This window comes from Chelonia mydas, chromosome 11 (genome assembly GCF_015237465.2).
Source record: "Chelonia mydas isolate rCheMyd1 chromosome 11, rCheMyd1.pri.v2, whole genome shotgun sequence".
Lineage (NCBI taxonomy): Eukaryota > Metazoa > Chordata > Testudines > Cheloniidae > Chelonia > Chelonia mydas.
Window position 1 is genome coordinate 9,625,533 of NC_051251.2, and position 22,973 is coordinate 9,648,505.

General features: G+C 43.7%; 1 protein-coding gene across 41 annotated transcripts in view; it reads right to left on the reverse strand.

Annotated features, from left to right (window-relative positions):
* The window catches only part of CLASP1 (cytoplasmic linker associated protein 1), a 266,722-nt gene that overhangs the window by 155,747 nt on the left and 88,002 nt on the right, over positions 1–22,973 (reverse strand). Inside the window, exon 1 of one of the 41 annotated variants that reach the window (XM_043525473.1) lies at positions 19,438–19,572. The exons of 39 other annotated variants lie outside the window; for them this stretch is intronic. In XM_043525473.1, coding sequence (XP_043381408.1) covers positions 19,438–19,453 — 16 coding nt within the window. In that variant the 5' untranslated portion in view covers positions 19,454–19,572. Of the gene's footprint in view, positions 1–19,437; positions 19,573–22,973 lie in introns of those variants that run through there. One more of the 41 variants, XM_043525474.1, reaches the window with a different exon arrangement.

Genomic DNA, 22,973 nt, shown 5'->3' on the forward strand with positions numbered 1-22,973 from the left:
AAATAATCTGGGAATGGAGGCCCTGGGGCAGAGCCCCAACTAGGCATTTTAGCACCCTTGGCAAGCAAGCAAGCATATTTGTGTTCCCTTCCAGAGTGACATGAGGAGGAGAGGCATGTGGGGTCATGTGCCTCCCCCCAGATATTTTGGTTGCACCATCACCACCCCCAACTCAGACAGGCTGGGTGGCCCGCTGAAGTCAGTCGGGGGGGGCGGGGGGGGGGGGGTGGAGGTGGCACTCCCTCTCCAAGCCCCACTCCACTGAGCCACCCTCCCAGCTTTGTACCCTGGGTGGCTGCTAAACTCACCCCACCCTGGTCACACCCTGCCCTGGGGTTGTTTCAGTTGGATCCTTCCTCCGGGGGGGGCGGGGGTTGGGTCCTGCCCAGCACTCACCCCACAATGACAGCTCCTGTGCTGTGGGGCTGGCTGGGCTTGGATCTCCACTCCGGGTACTGCAACCTCCAGCATTGCAGCACCGCTCAGATTTGGCCTCACCCCTTGACTGACTCAAATTTGTGTGAGTGGAGTTGTGACATGGCTCATGTGGATCCAGTGCCACTCACTCAAATGTGGCCTTCCTGGGCTCCTGTCATGACACCTGGGCCAAATCTGAGTGGTACTGGGACTCCAGAGGTTGCAGTGCCTGGAGCAGGGAGGCGAGCCCAGCCAGCCAAGCGGAATAGGAGCCACAAGAGCTGCCACGTGGCCCTTTGAAACATTCTAGTGACACAATTATGGGTCCCGAGCCACAGGTTGAGAAACCCTGCTTTAAAGTATGTATGTAAAGAGACTTTCCAGAACAGGACTGCTCTCCTCTATGTGGGAAAAAGGTGGATATGGGGAATTTAGATGAAGGTAAACTGCCGTGGTTTACTTTAAAAAATATTTATTTAATTTAGTATAATCTAAGTGGAAAAGAGAAACGAGATTTTTCCTTGTTTATCCTTGTACAACGTTACTCATTTGATAGTACTGTGTGCAAATGTATGTGAATGTGATCCCAAGAACAGCCTGGTTATTATTTATTATATTTGGAGTAGAGTGGTGCTTAGAGTCCCCAGCAAAAATCAGGGCCCATTGAGGTAGGTGCTGAACATTCAAGGAGTGAAAGACAGTCCCCTGCTTAGAGGAATTTACAGTCTCAATATTGGCAGGATTTATCTGAATGCTTCGACCCAAAACCTGCAACTTATCCAGGTGCACTGACCCATTAGGACTCCCTGTGGGCCGTGAAGATATGACAGAAAGATCAGGGCCCGAGTGTCCAGATAAATTGTGCCTTCACCCAAGCATGGCATGTGCTGGGATAGCACAGCCTGCAACTCTGCATGCTCACACACAGGCTTTTTGTTTTATGGGTGAGTAAAATATGCATGATTTGTATTATGGCAGTGCATCAGAGCCCCAGCAATGGACCAGACCCCACCCTGCATTCATTTTTACCAATAGTCAGGGTGAATAAATATCATGCCCGGTCTGGTACGTTTCAATGACCCTTTTGTTAGGGAGGGATACTGTTCATTAGCATCTATGATAAATCAGAGTTCTCACAATCTCCATAACTATTGCTGACACTTTTTGCACCATATCTAGGTATGGAACTGCCACGGAGGAGTGTGAAACTGGAACCAGGGACAAGTTCAAAATTAGCAAATTGATATTAGCAGCTGTTTCCAAGCATTGCTCAGACTAAACATTTGAAGCTTAAATCATAGTTTAGAAACTTGGAAAAACTGCCACTTTTTTAAAACTCCTGAACAATTCTACAGTCTGATGCATCCCACTGAATGCCTGCAACAAGAGACAAAGTAAGATGGGGTCTTGGGGGACATACAATGAAACAAAGATTACGGGCTTCAATGGAGATGGAAACTAGGATACAGTTCTTTAATTTTAGATCCAGCTTTATAGTAGAAAGGTGTGAATTGTGGGAGGTTGGAAAGATAGATCAGCAACAGCTTGTTTAACGTCTCCCATCACAATAATAAAACGTCAGCAGATTTGATCTCAGAGGGATCTGCAGAAACCTTCTGAAACTCAGAGGTTTTTAGGCTGCTGACATTTGTCTCCCGACTGTTTAACAACAAGTAATGTGAAACGCTCAGTGTCTAATTCATAAGAATGCTGGTTTTATTCCATCATCAAAGTCCATTACTAAAAAAGGAACAGAAAGAATGCGAGCTTGCAGTTATTGTTCCAAAACCCAAAACAAAAGGGATCAGGTTTTGTGGGGAAATAATCAGAAAATAATAAATTCTATAACAACATTTAAAAAACTGCAGTTTCTATGTAAATCTCAGGCTTATAGGATTCTTTCTATCAATCAGAATAGGACTTCGGACATCAAAGGTCAAATTCTGCCCTCAGGACACAGATACAATTTTAGTGGTTCTAGAAATATCGGACACCGGATTTGACTTATTTGTCCAAAACTGTGTTCTGATTGGCCTGCTGGGTGTTTTGCTGGTTTCTTTTTGTGATCAGAGGGTTAAATCCTGTGTAACCGAAACTGCCATAAAAGTTGATAGAAGATTAACTATTGTTTATTATTTGTATTACTGTGGTACCTCGAAGCTCAAGTCAAGGATCAGGGCCCCATTTTGCTAGTTGCTGTACATATATATAATGCAAAGATGGTTGTTGCACCAAAGAGTTTACAGCTTAAGGCCCTGATTCTGCAAAGACGTAAGCACATGCTTAAGTTTACATAAAGCGACTAGTCCCATTGAAGCAAGACTATTCATAATCTATGAAGTCTTTGCAGGCTCAGGGCTTATGTGCTGGTATATGACAATGGGTGGATGGAGCAAACAGACAGTGGGAGTGCAAGGTAGCAGCAGGATGATTGTGATTAGCATAATAAGCAGCAGTCACAGTGCACCGGCTCCCCAGATATTGCCAACTGTATTTTAGAAACACAGGTTACAACATGGCCAGCTAATGCATCTTCTCATGGTTTTGCCTGCATCTTCACAAGGATTTAGAGAGCTTGTCATTCACAGTAAGCTAACTCAACTGAGCTAACACACTCTATTTGAGCATCAAGACAGGGACTGAAGAGATTCGTTGCCCCCCTCCCTCCCAGGGGCTGCAGAGACGGGCCAGCAACCAGTCACTTCTGGGAGGGCATGGGGCCACGACAGGCAGGCAGCCTGCCAGAGCCCCACAGCTCTGCCATCCAGGAGCTGCCTGTGGTAAGCACCTCCTGGCCGGAGCCTGAACCTGGCACCTCCTCCTGCACCCAAACTCCCTCCCAGAGCCCACACCCCTCACCTATACCCCAACACTGCCTCAGCCCAGAGCCCCCTCCTACCCCCAAACTCCCTCCCACAGCCAACACCCCTCACTCCTGCACCCCAACCACCTGCCCCAGGTTCAGCAAATGCACACCCCACAGTTGAGAATGTTACACTGATTTGTGACAATGCCTGAGGGATTTTGGATCTATAAACCACAAATGACACTAATAAAAAGTAAAATTCATGAAATGTCCAATGGATTGTATGAGATTAGGTGCAGTGTGACCACATGACCTCTGCACCCAAACTCCCTCCCACAGCCAACACCCCTCACTCCTGCACCCCAACCCCCTGCCCCAGGCTTAGCCTGGAGCCCCCTCCCACACTCCAAACCCCTCGGCCCCAGCCCAGAGCCTGCACCCCCTGCCGTACCCCAACTCCCTTCCACAACTCCATGGAAGTGGGGGAGAGAAAGCGACGGAGGGAGTGGGGAATGGAGTGAGTGTGACGAAGCAGGACTGTTCTTAATGTTTCCTCTGAATATTGTGGGGGTGCCTCAGTTTCCCCTATGCAGTTCTTAAGTATCTAGGTGGTGGGATAAGGGTGTATGATCACTGCAGAGCCCTAGAGGGCAGGTGTGTGCAGGGGTCTGGACACAGAGAATGGCCAACACCCTGTTTCCTGGCCACTGATGGCCTGGGCCCTTCCCCCCTGCAAGGTGAGAGCTAAAGGGTTGAAGACAAAGAGATCAGGTGACCTCCTGGCCCGGGAAAGGGACAAAGCCCAGAGGAGGAGGGGCTGGAGGGGGAGTCAGTTTTGGGGCTGGCTGGGGACATGGAGTGAAGTGCAGATGTGGTTGTCTGGCTCACTGCCCCCCCAAAATGGATTCAGCTGAGGGGTCCTGTTCTCTGCACCTACAAGCTCTGTTTTAGACCATGTTCCTGTCGTCTAATAAACCTTCTGTTTTACTGGCTGGCTGAGAGTCACGTCTGACTGCGGAGTTGGGGTGCAGGACCCTCTGGCTTCCCCAGGACCCCACCTGGGCGGACTCGCTGTGGGAAGCGCACGGAGGGGCAGAGGATGCCAAATGCTCCAAGGTCAGACCCAGGAAGGTGGAAGCTGTGTGTCCTGAAGACAGTCTGCTCACAGAAAGGAGACTTCCCCAGAGTCCTGCCTGGCTTCGTAGGGAGCAGTTCCAGAGCATCGCCCGGGGACTCCGTGACAGTGAGTGGGCAGGGCTTCAGGGAAGGGAAGGGGCCTCGGGGAAGACGGGGTAGATCCTGGGTTCATCTTAAATTCAAAAAGTGATCTTGTGCGTAAAAAGGTTGGAGACCACTGGTGTAGACACTACCTATGCCAACAGAAGGGGTTCTCCCATTGGCATAGGTAAGCCACCTCCCCAAGATGCAGTAGCTAGGTCGATGGAAGAATTTTATCTAGCCCTGTCTACATGGGGACTTGGATTGGATAACACCGCTCAGGGGTGTGGATGTTTCCCACCCCTGACCAACGCAGTTAAACCAACCTAATTTTCTAATGTAGACCAGGTCTCAGTCTCAAAATTATTTAGACTGGAAAAAGGAACCCTCTAGGGCAACATCATCAGTTTTTTGCCTCTTGGCACTGTGGAAGGATTGATTTATAATACTCCTAAACAATCCCTAGCTGAATGGGGTGTGTATTAGCTTTGAACATATCTATTGATATACCCTTGTTTAAATTCAACACAAAACATGGACCATTGCTGGAGTACACAATAGAATCTTTCTGTCGGCACAGAAGGTTCAGTAAGCAAGTTGTCTGTGCTGGAAGGAAAAGGCCCACAGAGGAATCACGCTATACAAATCTGTTAGAGCAAAGGAATGAAGAACTTAAAACGTTTAAATTTCTACCCCAAAAAAGGTGGCATCAATGTATGGAAACACTCTCAGATCTGTCTGATTCTCACTCTTGCAAGCACAACAACACTTTGACACCACATCATCTGGTGACCGTTAGCATCCATCCGTGGTTGCTTTCATTTTGAAAAGAAAAGCATCAGCAAACAGAAAAATTAACATGAGAGACACGGAGCAGCAGAGAGAACTATGTTCAGACTTGCCTTCAGCTTCACCCTACATAGTTTGCTAATAAAAATACATGAACCTCGCCTGTTATCAAACTTGTGAATCTCAACTCCATTTTCGCACAGCGGCGTTAATGAGAAACCACTGCTCCCAATATAATGAAGAGTCTTATATTGTGCTGTTTGACTCATCCCATTTCATCTGAACATGCCTATTTGATGGGAAGTAAAAGTGTGTTTGTACTGCTGCTTTTTATCACTACTTTACAGACTATTTAGTCTCTTAAAAAAATAGTTACAAATGCCAAAATAAAAAAAATAAAAAAGATGTTCTGATATAAAAGAGCAATAAAAATGTGCACACCAAGTCACAAAACCCAAGATGTGGAAATCAATTCTGAGATTTTTTTTTCTGCCATAACCTTGTTCCAAATGCAAGTTCAGTGCTCTCACATTATTCAAGGGCAAAAATAAGGTATTGCCCCGTTTCCATATACACCTTTGAACTCTCTGTAGTAGCTCTTATTTCTCTAGTCATGCTATGTTAAAGAATATTTTGGGTTTGGGTTTGTTCAGTTGATTTTTGTAATAGATCTTTTGTTGAAAACCCACAGATGTTTGATAAGTAATTAACAGGACCTGTTAAACAGCATGGAGAGAGAGCTCCCAGAAAAACAGAGCAATAGAAAATGTCAGTCAGGAAGATCCAGTTCTTTCTCGCTCCGTTTTATATTTCCTTTCAATTTCAAAAGCAAGAATCTATTTGTTATTATTATTTTTATTGGCATTACAGTAGTTCCTAGAGGCTACGTCAGAAATCAGGAACCCTTTGTGCTTGGTGCTGTGACAAACACATAGTAAGAAACAATCCTAGCTTAAGAATTTACCATCTAAATAAGCAAGACAAAGTTCTCCACCATTTTACAGGTGGAGAAGTAAGGCAAAGAGAGACAAGGGACGTGATCCAAATCCCAGTGAAGTCAATGGAAAGTCTCCCATGGACTCCACTGACCTCTGAATTGGGTCCCAAATGACATGCCGAAAGTCTAGGGTTGCCAATTGTCTAATCGCGCAAACCCAAAGTCCCTTGCCCTGCCCTGAGGCCACACCCCTGTCCCACCCCTTCTCTGAGGCCCCACCCCTGCTGAATCCATCCCCCCTCCCTCCATCGCTCGCTCTCCCCCGCCCTCACTCACTTTCACTGGGCTGGGATGTGGGAGAGGGTGTGGGGTCAAGCTCTGGAAGGGAGTTTGGGTGCAGGCTCTAGGCTGGGGAAGGGGGTTGTGGTGCAAGAGGGGGCCAGGTGGTTGGCGCACACCTCGGGTGGCTCCCGAAAGCAACCAGCACATTCCCTTTGGCAGTGGCTCCTAGGTGGAGGGGGAGGGAGGGGTCTCCACGCGCCACTGCCCTCAGGCACCGCCCCCGCAGCTCCCATTGGCCGCAATTCCCAGCCAATGGAAGCTGCACAGTCGGCACTCAGGACAAGGGGCCACAGGGATGGTGCTGGTCACTTCCAGGAGCGGCATGGAGTCAAGGCAGGTAAGGGAACCTGCCTTAGCTCCACTGCCACGCCGGACCGTTAGCGCCCAAAATCTCCTGGTTTGGCTGAAGTAGTCTCTGGGAGATAGTGTGTGATTCCGGGAGACTCCCGGCAAAAGCGGTATGGTTGGCAACTCTACCAAGGTCGCACAGGAAGAATGTGACAGAGCTGGGAAATGAACCCAGATTTCCTGAGTTATACAAGAAATATGTAATTTTTCCTCAATAAAGAACTGGAGCTGAGAGAGAAGCTGGTGAAAAACCTCACCACCCAAGAACAAAGGTGCAGAAAGAGAACCAATGAAGTATGTTGAAGGGATAGTGTCAAGACAGACAGACCCAAAATACAACCTTCACCACTATTTTGTGGCAGCCTGTTCTTCAGGCAAATGGAACTACCAGTATCAGCCTTGCAGCACTTCCCCATATCTCTTGATGTTGCAACTTTAATTTTACTATTTTAATCACAGAGAGCAGCCTGTGATTAGCAGAGGAGAGACACTTATCTTAATCATTGATCCCTTACTCATAAGTATGCAGATTTGCAGCCTCTTATTAACATTGGTGATGAGATCCTGCTGCATGGTAAAACTGGAATAAAGTAATTTCATCTGCTTTTACAACAATGTAAAAGAGGCAGATGGTATATATTTATGACAAAGACTGATGTTATTGCTGTTGCCTACTTATATGTTGTGGAAGTGCTTTCCTGACAGCAAGTTGTGGGTGGGTGAGGTCACTTTCCTTATTATACCTTTAACATTTTGTGCAATGACTACCATGAGTGAATGCATCATCTTGTCAAAGGTGGAATGTAACTTCCTCAGAAACATAGCTATGGAAATTTTTCTGGCAAAAATCTGATAATGGACCTGGTGATCTCAGCTGACTTTCATATCTTACCATTAGAGGTATCATACCCCACAGGATTAGTTCATAGAAGAAATATAATCTTTATTAACTGTTAGTCCGAATATCACTGTAAAGGCACTTGAAGTGCTAAAATTTGATAAAAAACTAATAACTTTTTGGTGAAGGTCAAACTTCTAATTTGGAATTTTCTGTATCCAGTGGTCCATTAGGACTAGATATAGCAAATGTCAAGATTCTAGCACCAGGAGAAAATGACGATTCACTGTGTCAGTCCTTTTCTACCATCTATATGTTGTTCCAGGAAAACCTTTTTTTTTTTTTTTTTTTTTTTTTTAAAGTTCTTCTAATAGAGCAGAGACTATCAACCTTCCAAACAAGGGAAGTAATATTGCTAAAATCCCATTTTATCACAAGACTTGATGGCTTGATGGTATCAGAACATGAGGTAATTTAGGAGTAGAAGATGTTATCAAACCTTACCTAAAGCTCTTAGCATCTGATGTTTGATGATGCACGTGAAATGTGTTTGCTGGACAAGTGTCTCCATCTCGGCATTCTCAGAGGAAGGACTGAGTGTATCTCCTCTCATCCCTAGAGGTGGCCTCTCCAGCTCAGGTTTGTTCTGTTGACATGCAGAGGATGTTTTCCCCCTGGCAACCTCAAACCAGAACCTTTCACCAGCCCTAAATTCACATAATGTTTTTTAAAAAAAAAAATCCCATTTTGGCTAATGAACAGCTGAACAACAAACCCAGTGCTCTACACTGAATTATCTACAATGCTCCAACCTCCAGCACAGGATTCTCACACGTTCCAATATCCAGCCTGATCAAACACTGCCTGTCAGAACAGATGGCATCATGTGCAGTCCTGCCAATACCTGAGTCCCATGAACAGGAAACATCGGGGGGGGAATATGGGCACACCACATATTCCATAGCAACACACTGGCCTAGCAGCGCTTTTCAGAGGGGTACAGAGAGAAACTGTAAACAAGGAACAGAGCGTGTGCACACCCGTGAACAACCAAAGCTGTTTAGATCTAAATTCTGGCAGAGACTCCTCTAAAAAGAGATAGGAAAAAATACAAACTAGGGACAAAAATAGAATCCACAGAAGGAGAGGAGCTAGTAGGAGAGTATTAAATGCAAGTATGCAGCTTCTTGAAAGGACATTGTCAGGGGCTAACAGCTTCAGTGAGCTACTACAAAAAGATTTTGCCTCCAGACACTCAGGATCATATTCTATTAAAGTCTCAAGTGAAAATTAACGTAGTTCTCTCTCCACGTCATAAATGCTCTGTAGGATTCGAAATCTCTGCAGACTCAGCTCAATTCAGCCCAGGGCTCAAACAGCAGGGGTGGAAATCAGGACTGAAATACACTGGCAGAGCTACCTTGGGGGGTGAAGCGTGCACAGCCTTTGCTCGCCCAGTGCTTTGCTCCAAGCAGCACCATCACTCCTTCGCTTTCACAAGCAGCAAATTCACCACAAAACAAAAGAAAAGAGGAACTGTCGATTTGCAAAGACTCCTTTGGCACCCCACAAAATCCTGATCTACTTAGCTATTTAGGGTTCTGTTATGAGCCAGAACCCCGTTGGGAAGGAGGGAGGCCCACTGTCCAAGTGATGTAACTGGAAGCATTATTCCTTCCATAGATGCAACACCTCAGTTGTACTGCAGCTGCATCCAGTGCTACCTTCCTGTCAGCACTGCTAGCCAGCACACCCACCCCTGGTGCTCCCCACAGCGTTGGGAGCCAGTTGATGCCCGACTCCTACGCAGGTGCACTGGAGCAGGAGGGCTCCCTGTGCTCCTCCCCTTTTCTAATGCTCCCACACGGGGAGGCCAATTTTAGCTCCTAAGATCCAGAGAATGGACATTCATCAACATGACAGTTACAGGCAGTGGGTTGAGGGAAAACACTCAATGAATTTAACTCCGCTCCCCAGTGCAGTCAGTGGCAATAGTCTGCTTTTACACAAGTGTAACAGAGTAGGATGGCGCCTACTGCTGCACTGTGGGGTGACAACAGTGGGACATAAGCAAAGAAAGGGAGCAGTCGATAGTGTTACTTTAAGTTGAAATCCAATAAAATAAAGCGTGAAAAGAAGTTACAAGGTTGTAGGTCCCCCAGTCCCGGCACCACTTTCTTTGGCTTTACAGTCGCATGTTCTCCCCTGTTGTGGTGTGTAAGATTCACACAGACAAAAGGGGAAATCGACTAACTGATTCAACAGAGGAAATGGTGACAATGACTCCACACAAATGCTGTCAATTGCACAAACAAACTGAAATACAAAACAAAAAAAGAAAGAGAAAATTCTCACAAATCCCATGCACCTATGGTCATTTTAGCAGTTACTTTTAAGAATAGTAAGTAAATAGTGATCAGAGGGATGGAATCTTTTTTTTTTTAATCAAATACAACACAGTACTGCGTTAAATGTAAACTACTAACAAAATAAAGGGAAAGCAGCATTTTTCTTTTGCACAGTAAAGTTTCAAAGCTGTATTAAGTCAATGTTCAGTTGTAGACTTTTGAAAGAACAGCCATAACATTTTGTTCAGAGTTATGAACATTTCAGAGTTAGGAACAACCACCATTCCCGAGGTGTTTGTAACACTGAGGTTCTACTGTAGTTGGGCATAGCATTTTCAGTGATAGTGGGAGGGGAAAGAAGGCATTTTTAAGACATTGGTCTCTTTCCATCCTCTATGACATTTGCTCAGAAAGTCAACTGGCTCTTGGCTGCTGTGAACTTTTTACAGGAGACCAAGTGCAGAGAAAAGGTTACAAGCTGTTTTCTTTCCTTAGCCGCGTGCTCTGTGAACTCACCGCAGGCTGTATGTACAGATAAACCAAGCAAGGATTATTCAGATCTCTCTATTTTCTTGGGCTTTGGGGAGAGTAAACAAGAGAAATTCAAACTGCTCAGCACAGCGCAACAAAAGGATTCCTCTGGCAGAGCAGCAGGGCATGGTTAATTCCTTCAGCAGGCAAAAGAAACCTAGACGTATACCATATTTGCTGTCTTACAGTTCAAAATTAGGACAGTTGCTATTTATTACAGTGTGGGTTTTACTCTAAAATCACGCCACCACATCCAAGGAACAGCTGAAATACTTCTGAAAATCATACATAATTAAGAAAGCCTAAGCAGGGCAATGCAGTGCCAGGCAGGAACCATATGCTGACAATGGAGTTTCTCTGCTTGCACATATGATGTAACAGAGCAGAATTTGCCTCCTAAATGCTATTGGGGGGAAAAAGGAGACCCTAATATCAGTGACACCAACGAGTGTGCTGGGGTGCAAGTGAAGGCATTTGTCCGATAGTACCAGTTAATACTGGATTGTCACCTACCGGTGTATGTAGCCTGTTTCTCTGGGGAACAGATTAAATATTCTAATGGGTCTTTGATTTTAGTATGTGAAATGGCTAAATAAAAGAGAGGCACTTTAAATCTGAACGCGTTTGCACTCAGCTTCTTTGAAAGTCTAGGATTTATTCTTTAGTCCAGACACAGGAATAAATGTACATGATTATGGGCACTGCTTGTCCTAATGCACTATTCTGTTTTGGTACTTGAATACTCATGGGCACAACAGCATAGAGCCAGGCAGTCTACTACCAGAGCAGGCTGTGCATGCCACCACTCACACTGCTGGCATTGCACCTGAATCCCTACCTGCTGCTCCCTTGCTGTCCTATTGTCTGTGTATTCCTCATCGGAGGCTGCTAATTACACCACCTAAGCGCCTTTCACTTGTGATATGCCTCATCCGAAAATAAATCACCAAGATGAACAAAGAACATTCTATTACCATGGAGGAGTTTCATATTCACCAAAGAGCACCTCCTGAGGTGTGAGAATACTTCAGCTATGTCCCCTACACTCCTTGGCGACAACAGAGGCTGCCAATAATGGTGCTAATTAATTCCATCTGTGATGGTGGGTTCTGTGAGAAGGACTCTATTCAGTAGAACTGGACCAAGACCGTCAGCTTGAGTCACACAAAGCTATCGGGAGATAACTTTCAGTCACCACTACCTTGACCGGAGTCAAACAGAGATCCCCAAACGGTTCTCCTAGCTCGTTCTCCAAGAGAAGAGAATATATTTGGGGGTCTAGTACAAAGTTTCCTGCAGTGAGAACACTTTATACAGCTCCATAAATGTGCACGGTGCTTTTCTGACCAAACGTCAAGGCCCTACCCTGAAACACTTACAGTCCAGGCACTTCTGAGGGCTCTGAAGATGTAAACACATGATCAAATTAAGCTTCACAACAGCAAAAGGAATGGGTAAATATGAACCATTACCCCCACTTGAAAGATGGAGAAATTGAAGTTGAGAGAAGCACTGTGCCCTGTCCAAAGCTGCACCAAAGAGCAACAGTGACAGAACCAGCACTATCAGAAATTAGGGGTTCTTGCATCCCAGTGGGATCAGCCCATTAGACTTTAGTGCCTGCATGACTTTAGGTACTTTTAAATGCTACTGTGCCTTTACATGTGAAAGTATATCCTTCCAGATATATCACTTTACTGGGGTAGACTGAAGGGTAGCTGTGTGCCTCATGAGGAAGAAAACACAAGTGAGAAGTGTATGAAGAGGCACAGCTGTGATCTACTGGATTTTTACTGGGGATAGTAAAATAAGCAAAGGGATGGGAATAGGAGATCATGGACTCACTGTATAACCTTGGATAAGTGAATGCACCTCTCTGTGCATAAGGTTCACTGTCTATCAGTTGGGGACACTAATGCTTAAAGCATGTAGCATGCTTTCTGTGCTATGTAAATGCAAAATATTATTCAAGATTTATCATTTTAGCACTTTTTGTAAAAGAACAGTGGCCTAAATTATCAAAAATTCACATACAGAAATACATGTACATAATCTGTGTGTGCATTTTTTCATCTGCAGCTCTGAAAATTGAGCATTTACAAGGGACAATATTTTACCACAGAACTTTATAGAAATTAATTTTGATGACAGTTCTGCAACTGCCATGTTTTTTTACATCAGCCTTCATTCAGAATTCTTCAGGGATTCATAACCCTATTCTTGAATGTCTGAAAATTAAAAGGCCAATTTACAGTTGTCAGTGCACTTAACCTTACATACAATGCCTTCTTCATTAGTGCTTTAATGTTGTTGCTGTAATTGGCAGGGATCTTCGGGAAGCCTAAGATTCGGTAAATAGGAGGGAAGAATATTCAAAGTACCATTCCGTTGCCAAATTTGCCCTCAGAGGATGTTATGTGTAATAAATGTCAACGATATTAGATCAGAAGTATCAGATTTACAACTGGCACTTTCATAGGAAATGTCATTGGAATTAATGCTGTAGCAGCTATGACCCTAATTCTTCCTGAAGGAGGCAGGCAGCAGAGTAGAGAAGATACCAGGTGGCTGGTCCAAAACTGGCATGATGGACAGTGTCTGTTTTTCTGTGATCACCACAAACCTCAGAGTGGGACAAAAAGAAAAAGGGCAGGAGAAAAGAGACCTGACCCAGAAAAATAACAACACTGCTGCATGTGCCTCTCCTCTCTCAGTATCACCAGCTTCCACTAAGAGATAGGGTATATTTGTAGGTCCCACTGCAGCATTAGTTTACATCATTCAATAAGGATTCCATTACCTGATTGGCATAATGGTCACCTGGTAGGCTTAACATTTAATAAATTCCCTATATTTCTTTTTTTTTTACATTTCAATATCACTTGAAAGCAGGCTGTATAAGATTCAAGAAATGGTGTTCATGGTATTTACATATTCCCTTTTGATACTCATTCCCTTTCTCACATGTCCCTTACCACATCCACTGAATGGCCTCACATCACCAAGGAAAGTTCCTTTAATACAGGGAGGTTTTGCATACTAACGGGTCTATTCATCTCTAGGTGTGCAAGAAATTTATGGTTGCAACCTCCATCAAAGTTAATGGGAGTTTTGAGCATTAATCTTTCTTTCACTGAGGGAAGAGGCCTCACCGGTTTACACTGAAGGATGACCTACAAGTATTTTAAATGTTAACTTTGTCCTTTTATATTTGCCAGTCAAGAACACCGAAAAACCTGACAAGAGACCCTTAACAATTAATGGGAAGTCAGAGAAGTGCTGGGTCCACAGGCCTGCAGACCTGGTTTAATGACAACAGAACAGAGGAAGACAGGAAGAATAGGAGTCCTCTCTCTTTCTGTTTTTCAAGGTACTGCTAAAATAACCCATTAAAAATAAAATTCAACACAAATAAAATACAACTAACAACAGGGACCCTACCTGAACAGCTAAAGGTGAACACCGCCTCTCTCTCCTTAATAATACTTAACTTACAGAACAAGGTTTGTTTTCAAAGTAGATTCCAAACATTCAGTAATCAGTCTTTGCTACACCCCATGGGATAGGAAAACATTAACCCCACTTTACAGGTGAGGGAATGGAGGCCTAGAGGCCAAGTGACTTGTCCAAAGTGACAGAGCGCAGATTAAAACTCAAGAACTCACAGACCTGTGCTTAAGCCATTAGACCACATTGCGCTAAACTCACCTCCCTAAGGGCTGAAGTGAATATTGCACTATTGTTTTTGGCTAAGATCACACATTGCCCATCTAGATTCTTTATGGCCTGCAACATTGTAGTATCTGAGCACCTCAGAACTATAAATGAGGGAACAGTCCTTTGGGTCACTCCTGTGAGATAGGGAAGTATTAGCCCCATTTTATAGATGGGGAACTAAAGTAAAGTGATTGATTTATCTAAGGGCCACAGAGAGAATCCATGGCAGAACTAGGAACTGAACCTAGATCCCCAGCATCTCAATCACAAGGACCATCCTTCATTCCTGAGCCCAAAACATTTGGGCCTGACCTTTAACCAAGCAAACCCTGAAGTCTACTGTAAGTTTCTGAACTTCAGACAGTACAAGGTGTTGCTCAATATCCTTTTTCTTTGGTTATACATGTTTCGTGTGAGTAACATATTATGTTATGATGTTTCATTATGGTTAGAATTCATAATATTATACAGTAATCCTGTGGTCTCTTTGGTTGCTGCCGTGCTGGGAAAACCCAGAAGTGTAAATGCAACTAGAACACCTTCATCAGGCAGCCTGTACTCTACACCAGAGAGAGCTGCATTTCAGTGATTCACTGTATACACAAGGCCAGATCACAGCCTCCCAAGGCAATCTCATAGGAAGGATGAAAAAACTGTGGCGTTTCCCCAAATTGCCCTGGAGACAGATGGGGAAGGTTTTCCCCTTATTGGAAAATATAGCAACTTGGTCACTAAGACCTGAAGGTCCTTGGTGATCTGACAGACACACAAGGCCATGAATGTAGAGGCCCTGTACCACCACATACACTCCCCCTGGCTCCACCACAGTTGCACTGGCAGGAATGCCCCCCAAACCTCTCCAATGGAGAGTTTCACAGGCAGATGAAGGTTGCCTTGATTTTTTTCTATGACCACAAAATGGGCTGCAGGGGAAGAGGAGAACCGATGTCTGCCCAGCCAATGGCCCCCTGGGCCAGCCCTTCCTCACAAGGGGATCCTGGTCTTTCAAAGAGGTTCCAGCAATGGGGAGAATAAGCACTATGGAAGCAGCTCAGACTCACCCTTCCATGTGAGAAAGGCTAGAGGCAGAGGGTCCCCTCTCAAGATCTCAAGGGGACCACTGGGGTCCACAACACTTTGGGTTCTATCCAGAAGAAAGATGCCATAAGAATAGAAGATACCAGCAGTCATTTTTCATCTAACATTTTATATTTACACAGTTCATAATATCAATGATGACCTCTAGGTCAGACGTTTCCTGACACATTAGACCAGCTAGACTAAGACCCCTCAGGCCCTCAACTCTGTCAGCTGGTCATTAAAAGCCAGAGAATCCCCAGCATGAAGAGATCATTCATGTTTAATTAATAACAATAAACATATGTTTACTTTATACAACAAATAGAACATGTCCATTTCTCCTTTACATTAAATCCATCCAAACAGGGAGATTCCATGTTTGGAAAATACGAAACAACAGATTGGACTTCTACATAGAGTGCTTCCGCCGACGTGCACGGGCTGAAATTATGCAAAAGCAGCATCACTTGCCCCATAACCCCAGCCGTGCAGAACACAATGCGATCCACAGCCTCAGAAACAACTCTGACATCATAATCAAAAAGGCTGACAAAGGAGGTGCTGTCATCATCATGAATAGGTCGGAATATGAACAAGAGGCTGCTAAGCAGCTCTCCAACACCACTTTCTACAAGCCATTACCCTCTGATCCCACTGAGGGTTACCAAAAGAAACTACAGCATTTGCTCAAGAAACTCCCTGAAAACACACAAGAACAAATCCGCAAAGACACACCCCTGGAACTCCGACCAGGGGTATTCTATCTGCTACCCAAGATCCATAAACCTGGAAATCCTGGAAGCCCCATCATCTCAGACATTGGCACCCTGACAGCAGGATTGTCTGGCTATGTAGACTCCCTCCTCAGGCCCTACGCTACCAGCACTCCCAGCTATCTTCGAGACACCACCGACTTCCTGAGGAAACTACAATCCATCGGTGATCTTCCTGAAAACACCATCCTGGCCACTATGGATGTAGAAGCCCTCTACACCAACATTCCACACAAAGATGGACTACAAACCGTCAGGAACAGTATCCCCAATAATGTCACGGCTAACCTGGTGGCTGAACTTTGTGACTTTGTCTTCACCCATAACTATTCCACATTTGGGGACAATGTATACCTTGAAATCAGCGGCACCGCTATGGGTACCCGTATGGCCCCACAGTATGCCAACATTTTTATGGCTGACTTAGAACAATGCTTCCTCAGCTCTTGTCCCCTAATGCCCCCACTCTACTTGCGCTACATTGATGACATCTTCATCATCTGGACCCATGGAAAAGAAGCTCTTGAGGAATTCCACCATGATTTCAACAATTTCCATCCCACCGTCAACCTCAGCCTGGACCAGTCCACACAAGAGATCCACTTCCTGGACACTACGGTGCTAATAAGCGATGGTCACATAAACACCACCCTATACCGGAAACCTATTGACCGCTATTCCTACCTACATGCCTCCAGCTTTCATCCAGACCGCAACACATGATACACTGTCTACAGCCAAGCTCTACGATACAACCTCATTTGCTCCAACCCCTCAGACAGAGACAAACACCTACAAGATCTCTATCAAGCGTTCTTACAACAATACCCACCTGCTGAAGTGAAGAAACAGACTGACAGAGCCAGAAGAGTACCCAGAAGTCACCTACTACAGGGCAGGCCCAACAAAGAAAATAACAGAACGCCACTAGCCATCACCTTCAGCCCCCAACTAAAACCTCTCCAACGCATCATCAAGGATCTACAACCTATCCTGAAGGACTACCCATCACTCTCCCAGATCTTGGGAGACAGGCCAGTCCTTGCTTACAGACATCCGCCCAACCTGAAGCAAATACTCACCAGCAACCACATACCACACATCAGAACCACTAACCCAGGAACCTATCCTTGCAACAAAGCCCGTTGCCAACTGTGTCCACATATCTATTCAGGGGACACCATCATAGGGCCTAATCACATCAGCCACACTATCAGAGGCTTGTTCACCTGCGCATCTACCAATGTGATATATGCCATTATGTGCCAGCAATGCCCCTCTGCCATGTATGTTGGCCAAAGTGGACAGTCTCTACGTAAAAGAATAAATGGACACAAATCAGACGTCAAGAATTAGAACATTCAAAAACCAGTTGGAGAACACTTCAATCTCTTTGGTCACTCGATTACAGACCTAAAAGTGGCAATTCTTCAACAAAAAAACTTCAAAAACAGACTCCAATGAGAGACTGCTGAATTGGAATTAATCTGCACACTGGATACAATTAACTTAGGCTTGAATAAAGACTGGGAGTGGATGGGTCATTACACAAAGTAAAACTATTTCCCCATGTTTATTCCATCCCCCACCCTACCCCCCACTGTTCCTTAGACGTTCTTGTCAACTGCTGGAAATGGCCCACCTTGATTATCACTACAAAAAGTTCCCCTCCCCCCCACCCCCCCAGCCCCGCTCTCCTGCTGGTAATAGCTCACCTTACCTAATCACTCTCGTTACACTGTGTATGGTAACACCCATTGTTTCATGTTCTCTATGTATATAAATCTCCCCATTGTATTTTCCACTGAATGTATCCGATGAAGTGAGCTGTAGCTCACGAAAGCTTATGCTCAAATAAATTTGTCAGTCTCTAAGGTGCCACAGGTCCTCCTTTTCTTTTTACTATATGAAGTGTCATTCTCAGATCTCTGTTATCTAATCAAAATTAAAGGAACTTGGACGATGAAAGGACAACTTCACACAATACAGCAAAAATTAATAGCCTTGCTCTACTGTGGGAGGGAATGCGGTCTAGTGGTTAGCATAAGGACGAGCATCCTCAGGTTTCTGAGACTCTATTCTCAGCTCCATCACCAACTTGCTGGGTGATCAAAGACAAGTCACTTCACATTCCTTTACCTCCTCTTTCCCCTCTGAAAACTCGTATAACAATGTTAACATATCTAACAAGTGTGTTATGGGATTGTAGTAGTATTCTAAAAGGGCAAGGAGATCCTTGGTGAAATGAGCTACTGAAATGCAACGTATTATCTGTAATATCAATCTTACCTCAATTAATGAACACACACCTTCTAAATCATTACATTAAAAACCTGTCAGAAAGATCACTCAGCAAGAGGAAGAACATCAATACACAGCCACGTTCTATTCAGCACATCGGATACCAACAATCACATGTAAACTTCTCTCATATTTAATCAGTTAAAAACAAGCATCACCTTTCGTCTCACAAGAGAGCCAGGATCCAATACATTTTTCAACAGAAAAACAAGTGGTTTGGGGGAATGAGTGGGGGGAGAGAGGACAGTTTTACCAAGATGGCTAACATAAATGGGTCCTCTCGAATGCTGAAATTAAAACACAGGATTGGAATGCATCATGAAAAGACATGTAAGCACGTATACATATCCTGAAAACTAATACTCCACAGTGAAATAGATCATTAAGTTCCTCTGCCTAATTTTCTCCCTATTCCTCACTGTTTCGGACTTCACTAGACATCCTTCCTGCTATAGAACCTTAGCCAAAAAACAAACTAAATTACAGAAAAGCCAGTGACGTCTCCATTCAGTCTGTTTCTTTAGCTGCATTTCAGAGTTAATGTACAAATGATCTGGGACTGTCTCAATAATATCTGTTTATTTAAATTATCTTCCTTAGCTGATACAGCAAACATCTTACTGATAAGAAACAAAAGCATCAACAAATATTCAAACATATCACACAAATTATGAACGATAGCTAAAAATTCCACCAGTCATTTTCCTCTCTCACTAGGTGTTTTTCTCTTAGATATATGTTTTCCCTCCACTCCTGTTCAATTTATCTGCATTAAGACATAATTGATGCATGTCCCAATCATGTTTGATGTTTATACACCACTATGCTTATAGCCTATTTTTTAAATTTTCTTCTTTATTGTGCTAATGTCTCAATAATAAAATCTATTGGTTTCTTTTCTAAGGTTAAAAAGAAATGAAAACACAAACAGATTCACAGGAATAAATGACAATTTCCATTATTTTTGCTTGTTCATTAAGCAGAATGCCTACCTTTCCCAGTAGTCATAATCTGCAATGATCCTGAGATGCTAATAAAGAGCACTGTGCTCTAAAAGCAGCCCTACAGTACATCTCTCAGTAACTTAAAGCACCAGTAAACTCTCCACCCTCCCCAATGGCTTCTCTGTGTGACCTAGCACAGACGACAACTGCTACCCTATTCCAAAATAAAAGCCTACTCTGCACTCAGCTGAGCAACATTTGTCCTGCTGAGACTGTTCTTTCACTTCCCTCTTTATTTTAAAAGAGTCATGACATCAGAACAGGATCCAGTAGGATGTTTGTCAAAAAGAAAATCCAGATCACTTCTGCCCACTTTTCTGATAGTTTTCTAGAAAACTAGCAGAGCTAACCTGAGGGATCCATTTTTGTCTTGTAGACCATGCTCAACATTGTGCTATTATTATTAGCTATCTGTAGCACCTAGGAGCCCTAGTCCTGGACTGGGACAGCATTGTTTTATCACAGCACCTTATACATTCAAGAGGGCATGACAAGGACCTTTACTGTCTTCTAAATGTCCCAAAGGTAGGAGTCTATTTCTTTTCTCTCCTTTTTCAAGCGAATGCTCGGTCAATTAAATTAATTTTACTTTTCATCACCAAGGCAGCGAGATGCATAGAACACAAACCCGAATAGACAATTAAGCGTGCAATGAAGTGTGAATCCAGGAAAACACAATGTGTTTGCTAGTTCAGTCCTCTTGAGACATTACAAAAAGCGTCCCCTTCAATTTTGTAATTTCCTTGTTTGTAGGTGGCTTGCTACACACACAACATCACAGCTGCAGAAACACTGCAGCACAGCAAATCTTCCCCTATCATGTCAATATAGCATAGTGGCCATAGTCTATGACTGGAATGGCAGAGAAAAGTCTAGAAAATTACTAGTTTTCACCTAATCACTCCCAAGGTCTCAAGATCATTACAAACAAACTGAGAAACAAAACAGGATTAATGCAAAGTGTAGTATGGCCACATTAGACTAAACACCCCCTTCACTGTAAACAACACTTAAGAGTATCCAAGAGTAAAATTCATCTTTTTGCTCAGGCCTTTGGCTGGGATGGGTTTATTGTGTTCGTTATCATTGGTGTTGTTTTATTATTAATAAATTATTATATTTTTCTTTGAAGGGGGATTAAGCAGGCCATTATTATATGATGAAAGTCTGTGTGTGTAGTGGGCCCCATTCTAAACAGAAATCAATAAGCAGCAGCTTGAGATTTGTGTTATTAGTATAAAGTACTCTAAGCTGCTATGCTAAGGGAAAGCTATGGGGTAAACAATTCAGGTCACAAAAGTATGAACTCAAATCCCAGGGGTTTTTTAGCCCCATCCTTACAGGTAAAATTCCCTTCAAAATCCATGAGGACTTTGCCTGAAGAAGGAGCAAGGTTCACACTGACTCCTTTCTCCTATGGCAAAGTTTCGAAAGACCACAAACGTTTTTCTTGCATGCCCCACTTACTAGTTAAAAGGGATTCCCCCCGTTCTGCACAGAGACAGGTGTCAACCTGCAGGGATGGGTGCTGCGCTGCTAGCCCCCCCCGTCTCCTGGAAGTAGCCACACTGATACTGGATGCTCAGAGCGTCCAGCTGTCAGACCTCCCACCTGGATTTCCACAGAGAGCAGCACCACCCCTACTTCACCTCCTACTCATCCCTGAGCCCTGCTCCATGAAGTGCCCAGTCCAAGCAGAGATCCCGTTGGGGGTAGAGAGAGGAGAATATCTGGGCACGCACCCACCCACCTCAGCCCCCGTCACACAATAAAAGGGGTTATCCTCCACGCATGGACCGCTGTGGACCTATCTGGTTCTGAGGATGACTTCAAGATTTGGCGTATGGAGTGTTTATTTGTAAAACACAGTGTTTAATATCAGATTGGAATTTTGTAATGATCAGTAGGATTTAAAATTATGCATCAGAGACTTTGGTTACCAACAGTTTCATATGCTTATGACACGATCGTCATTTCCAAATTGAATAGGAGAAAATGACTACATTGTAATATTGATCATTTACCTTTAGTAACTGCTTGATCGCGTGCTTAACCTGATCCTTTCTGAAACTTGAATTTAGAAGTCTGTGTAATTAGAGCATGATCCAAAGCCCATTGCAGTCAATGGAAAAACACTGATTTCAACAAGCTTTGGTTCAAGCCCTTCTAGGCCTAAATCCAGGAAAAGCAGAACAGTGGGGGATTTATGAGAGTAAATTAAATCTACATTTATGTCCAAGGGCCTCCCTCCATACCACATCCAATTAAAGACCATCATGCGATGCCATATGAAGATGGCAACTGACTAGGCCTGCAATTATTGGCTCTTTCATGCTGAAAATCTATTTCTCCCAGGGATACAAGTACATCTGCATAATTAGCAAAGGCAGTTACACAAAAAATAATTAGCTTGCTGAAAGCCAAAGAGATGAAAAAACTGTAATTTTTGCCTCAAGAGGTTGACTAATTATATGTAAAAAACAAAACAGATATATCAAGAATCATGGAGAAATCCAACATTCACCTTAGCTCTATTTTCTGGCTGTAAGGCTTTCTGGTAACCTAGCAACGTACTGACAAAGCAGCATACTTACAAAGATGAAATCCTCCCCTCTGTCTGCTATATAAATGAAATCCACTTCAAATTACTATTCGGACCTCTCCCCTCTTCGCCCCCCGCCCCCGTTGTTTTATTCATAATACTATTAAGTCTTAAATCAAAGTCCAGATTCACAAGGAACAACATGAAGTGTTTCTCAACATCACTTTGAGGAAATTGTGACAAACCACAATGCAAAAAAAAAATGCTGAAATAGTTATTTGGAAAAATATACAATGGCTCAAATTCTGATCACAGTTAGACTGGTGTAAATCCACTGGCTTCAATAGTGTTTCTCTAGATTTATATCAGCGTTACTGACAGCAGAACATATCCCATCATTTTGACCAACGTTACTAGTAAACTGAATGTCTCACTCTTCAGACCAAAAAATTTTGCTTATCGTCTGCTAGGAAATGCTGTTTGTTCAAGATAGTCCTAAATGACTTACAGCGCACTTCCCAAAAAGTACTCTCAACACACATAAACTCTCACTCTAGCTGCTGGTTTCTTTTACATAAACATTGGTGATCTGATAAATACATCTATATCCAAGTCAATATACTTTGAGAGCTAAAAGATCAGTTTCAGTTATAGTTTTCCATTGTCTGATTCTCTTGGCACATACCACTTTCAGTGAAAACAATCATTTCCTTTCTGCCTACTTAATTTCCCTGCACATCAGTATAAGGTAGGCTTGACAGCCATTTCTGAACACTGTCATAGTTAGCACAGGTCAGTGCTCCTGGGTGGCCAGGACTCCATTACAAACCGCCCCGTTCGCCAAAAGTATGCTCACAGCTACCCACCAAGGAGGCCTCGGGCATGGTTTTAAAACATGGTTCTAACATGTGTGGACATAGGGGTAACTTCATTTGTTCTCACCTCTCTTATAACCATGCTAGAAAGCCATGCTCTAACCCTG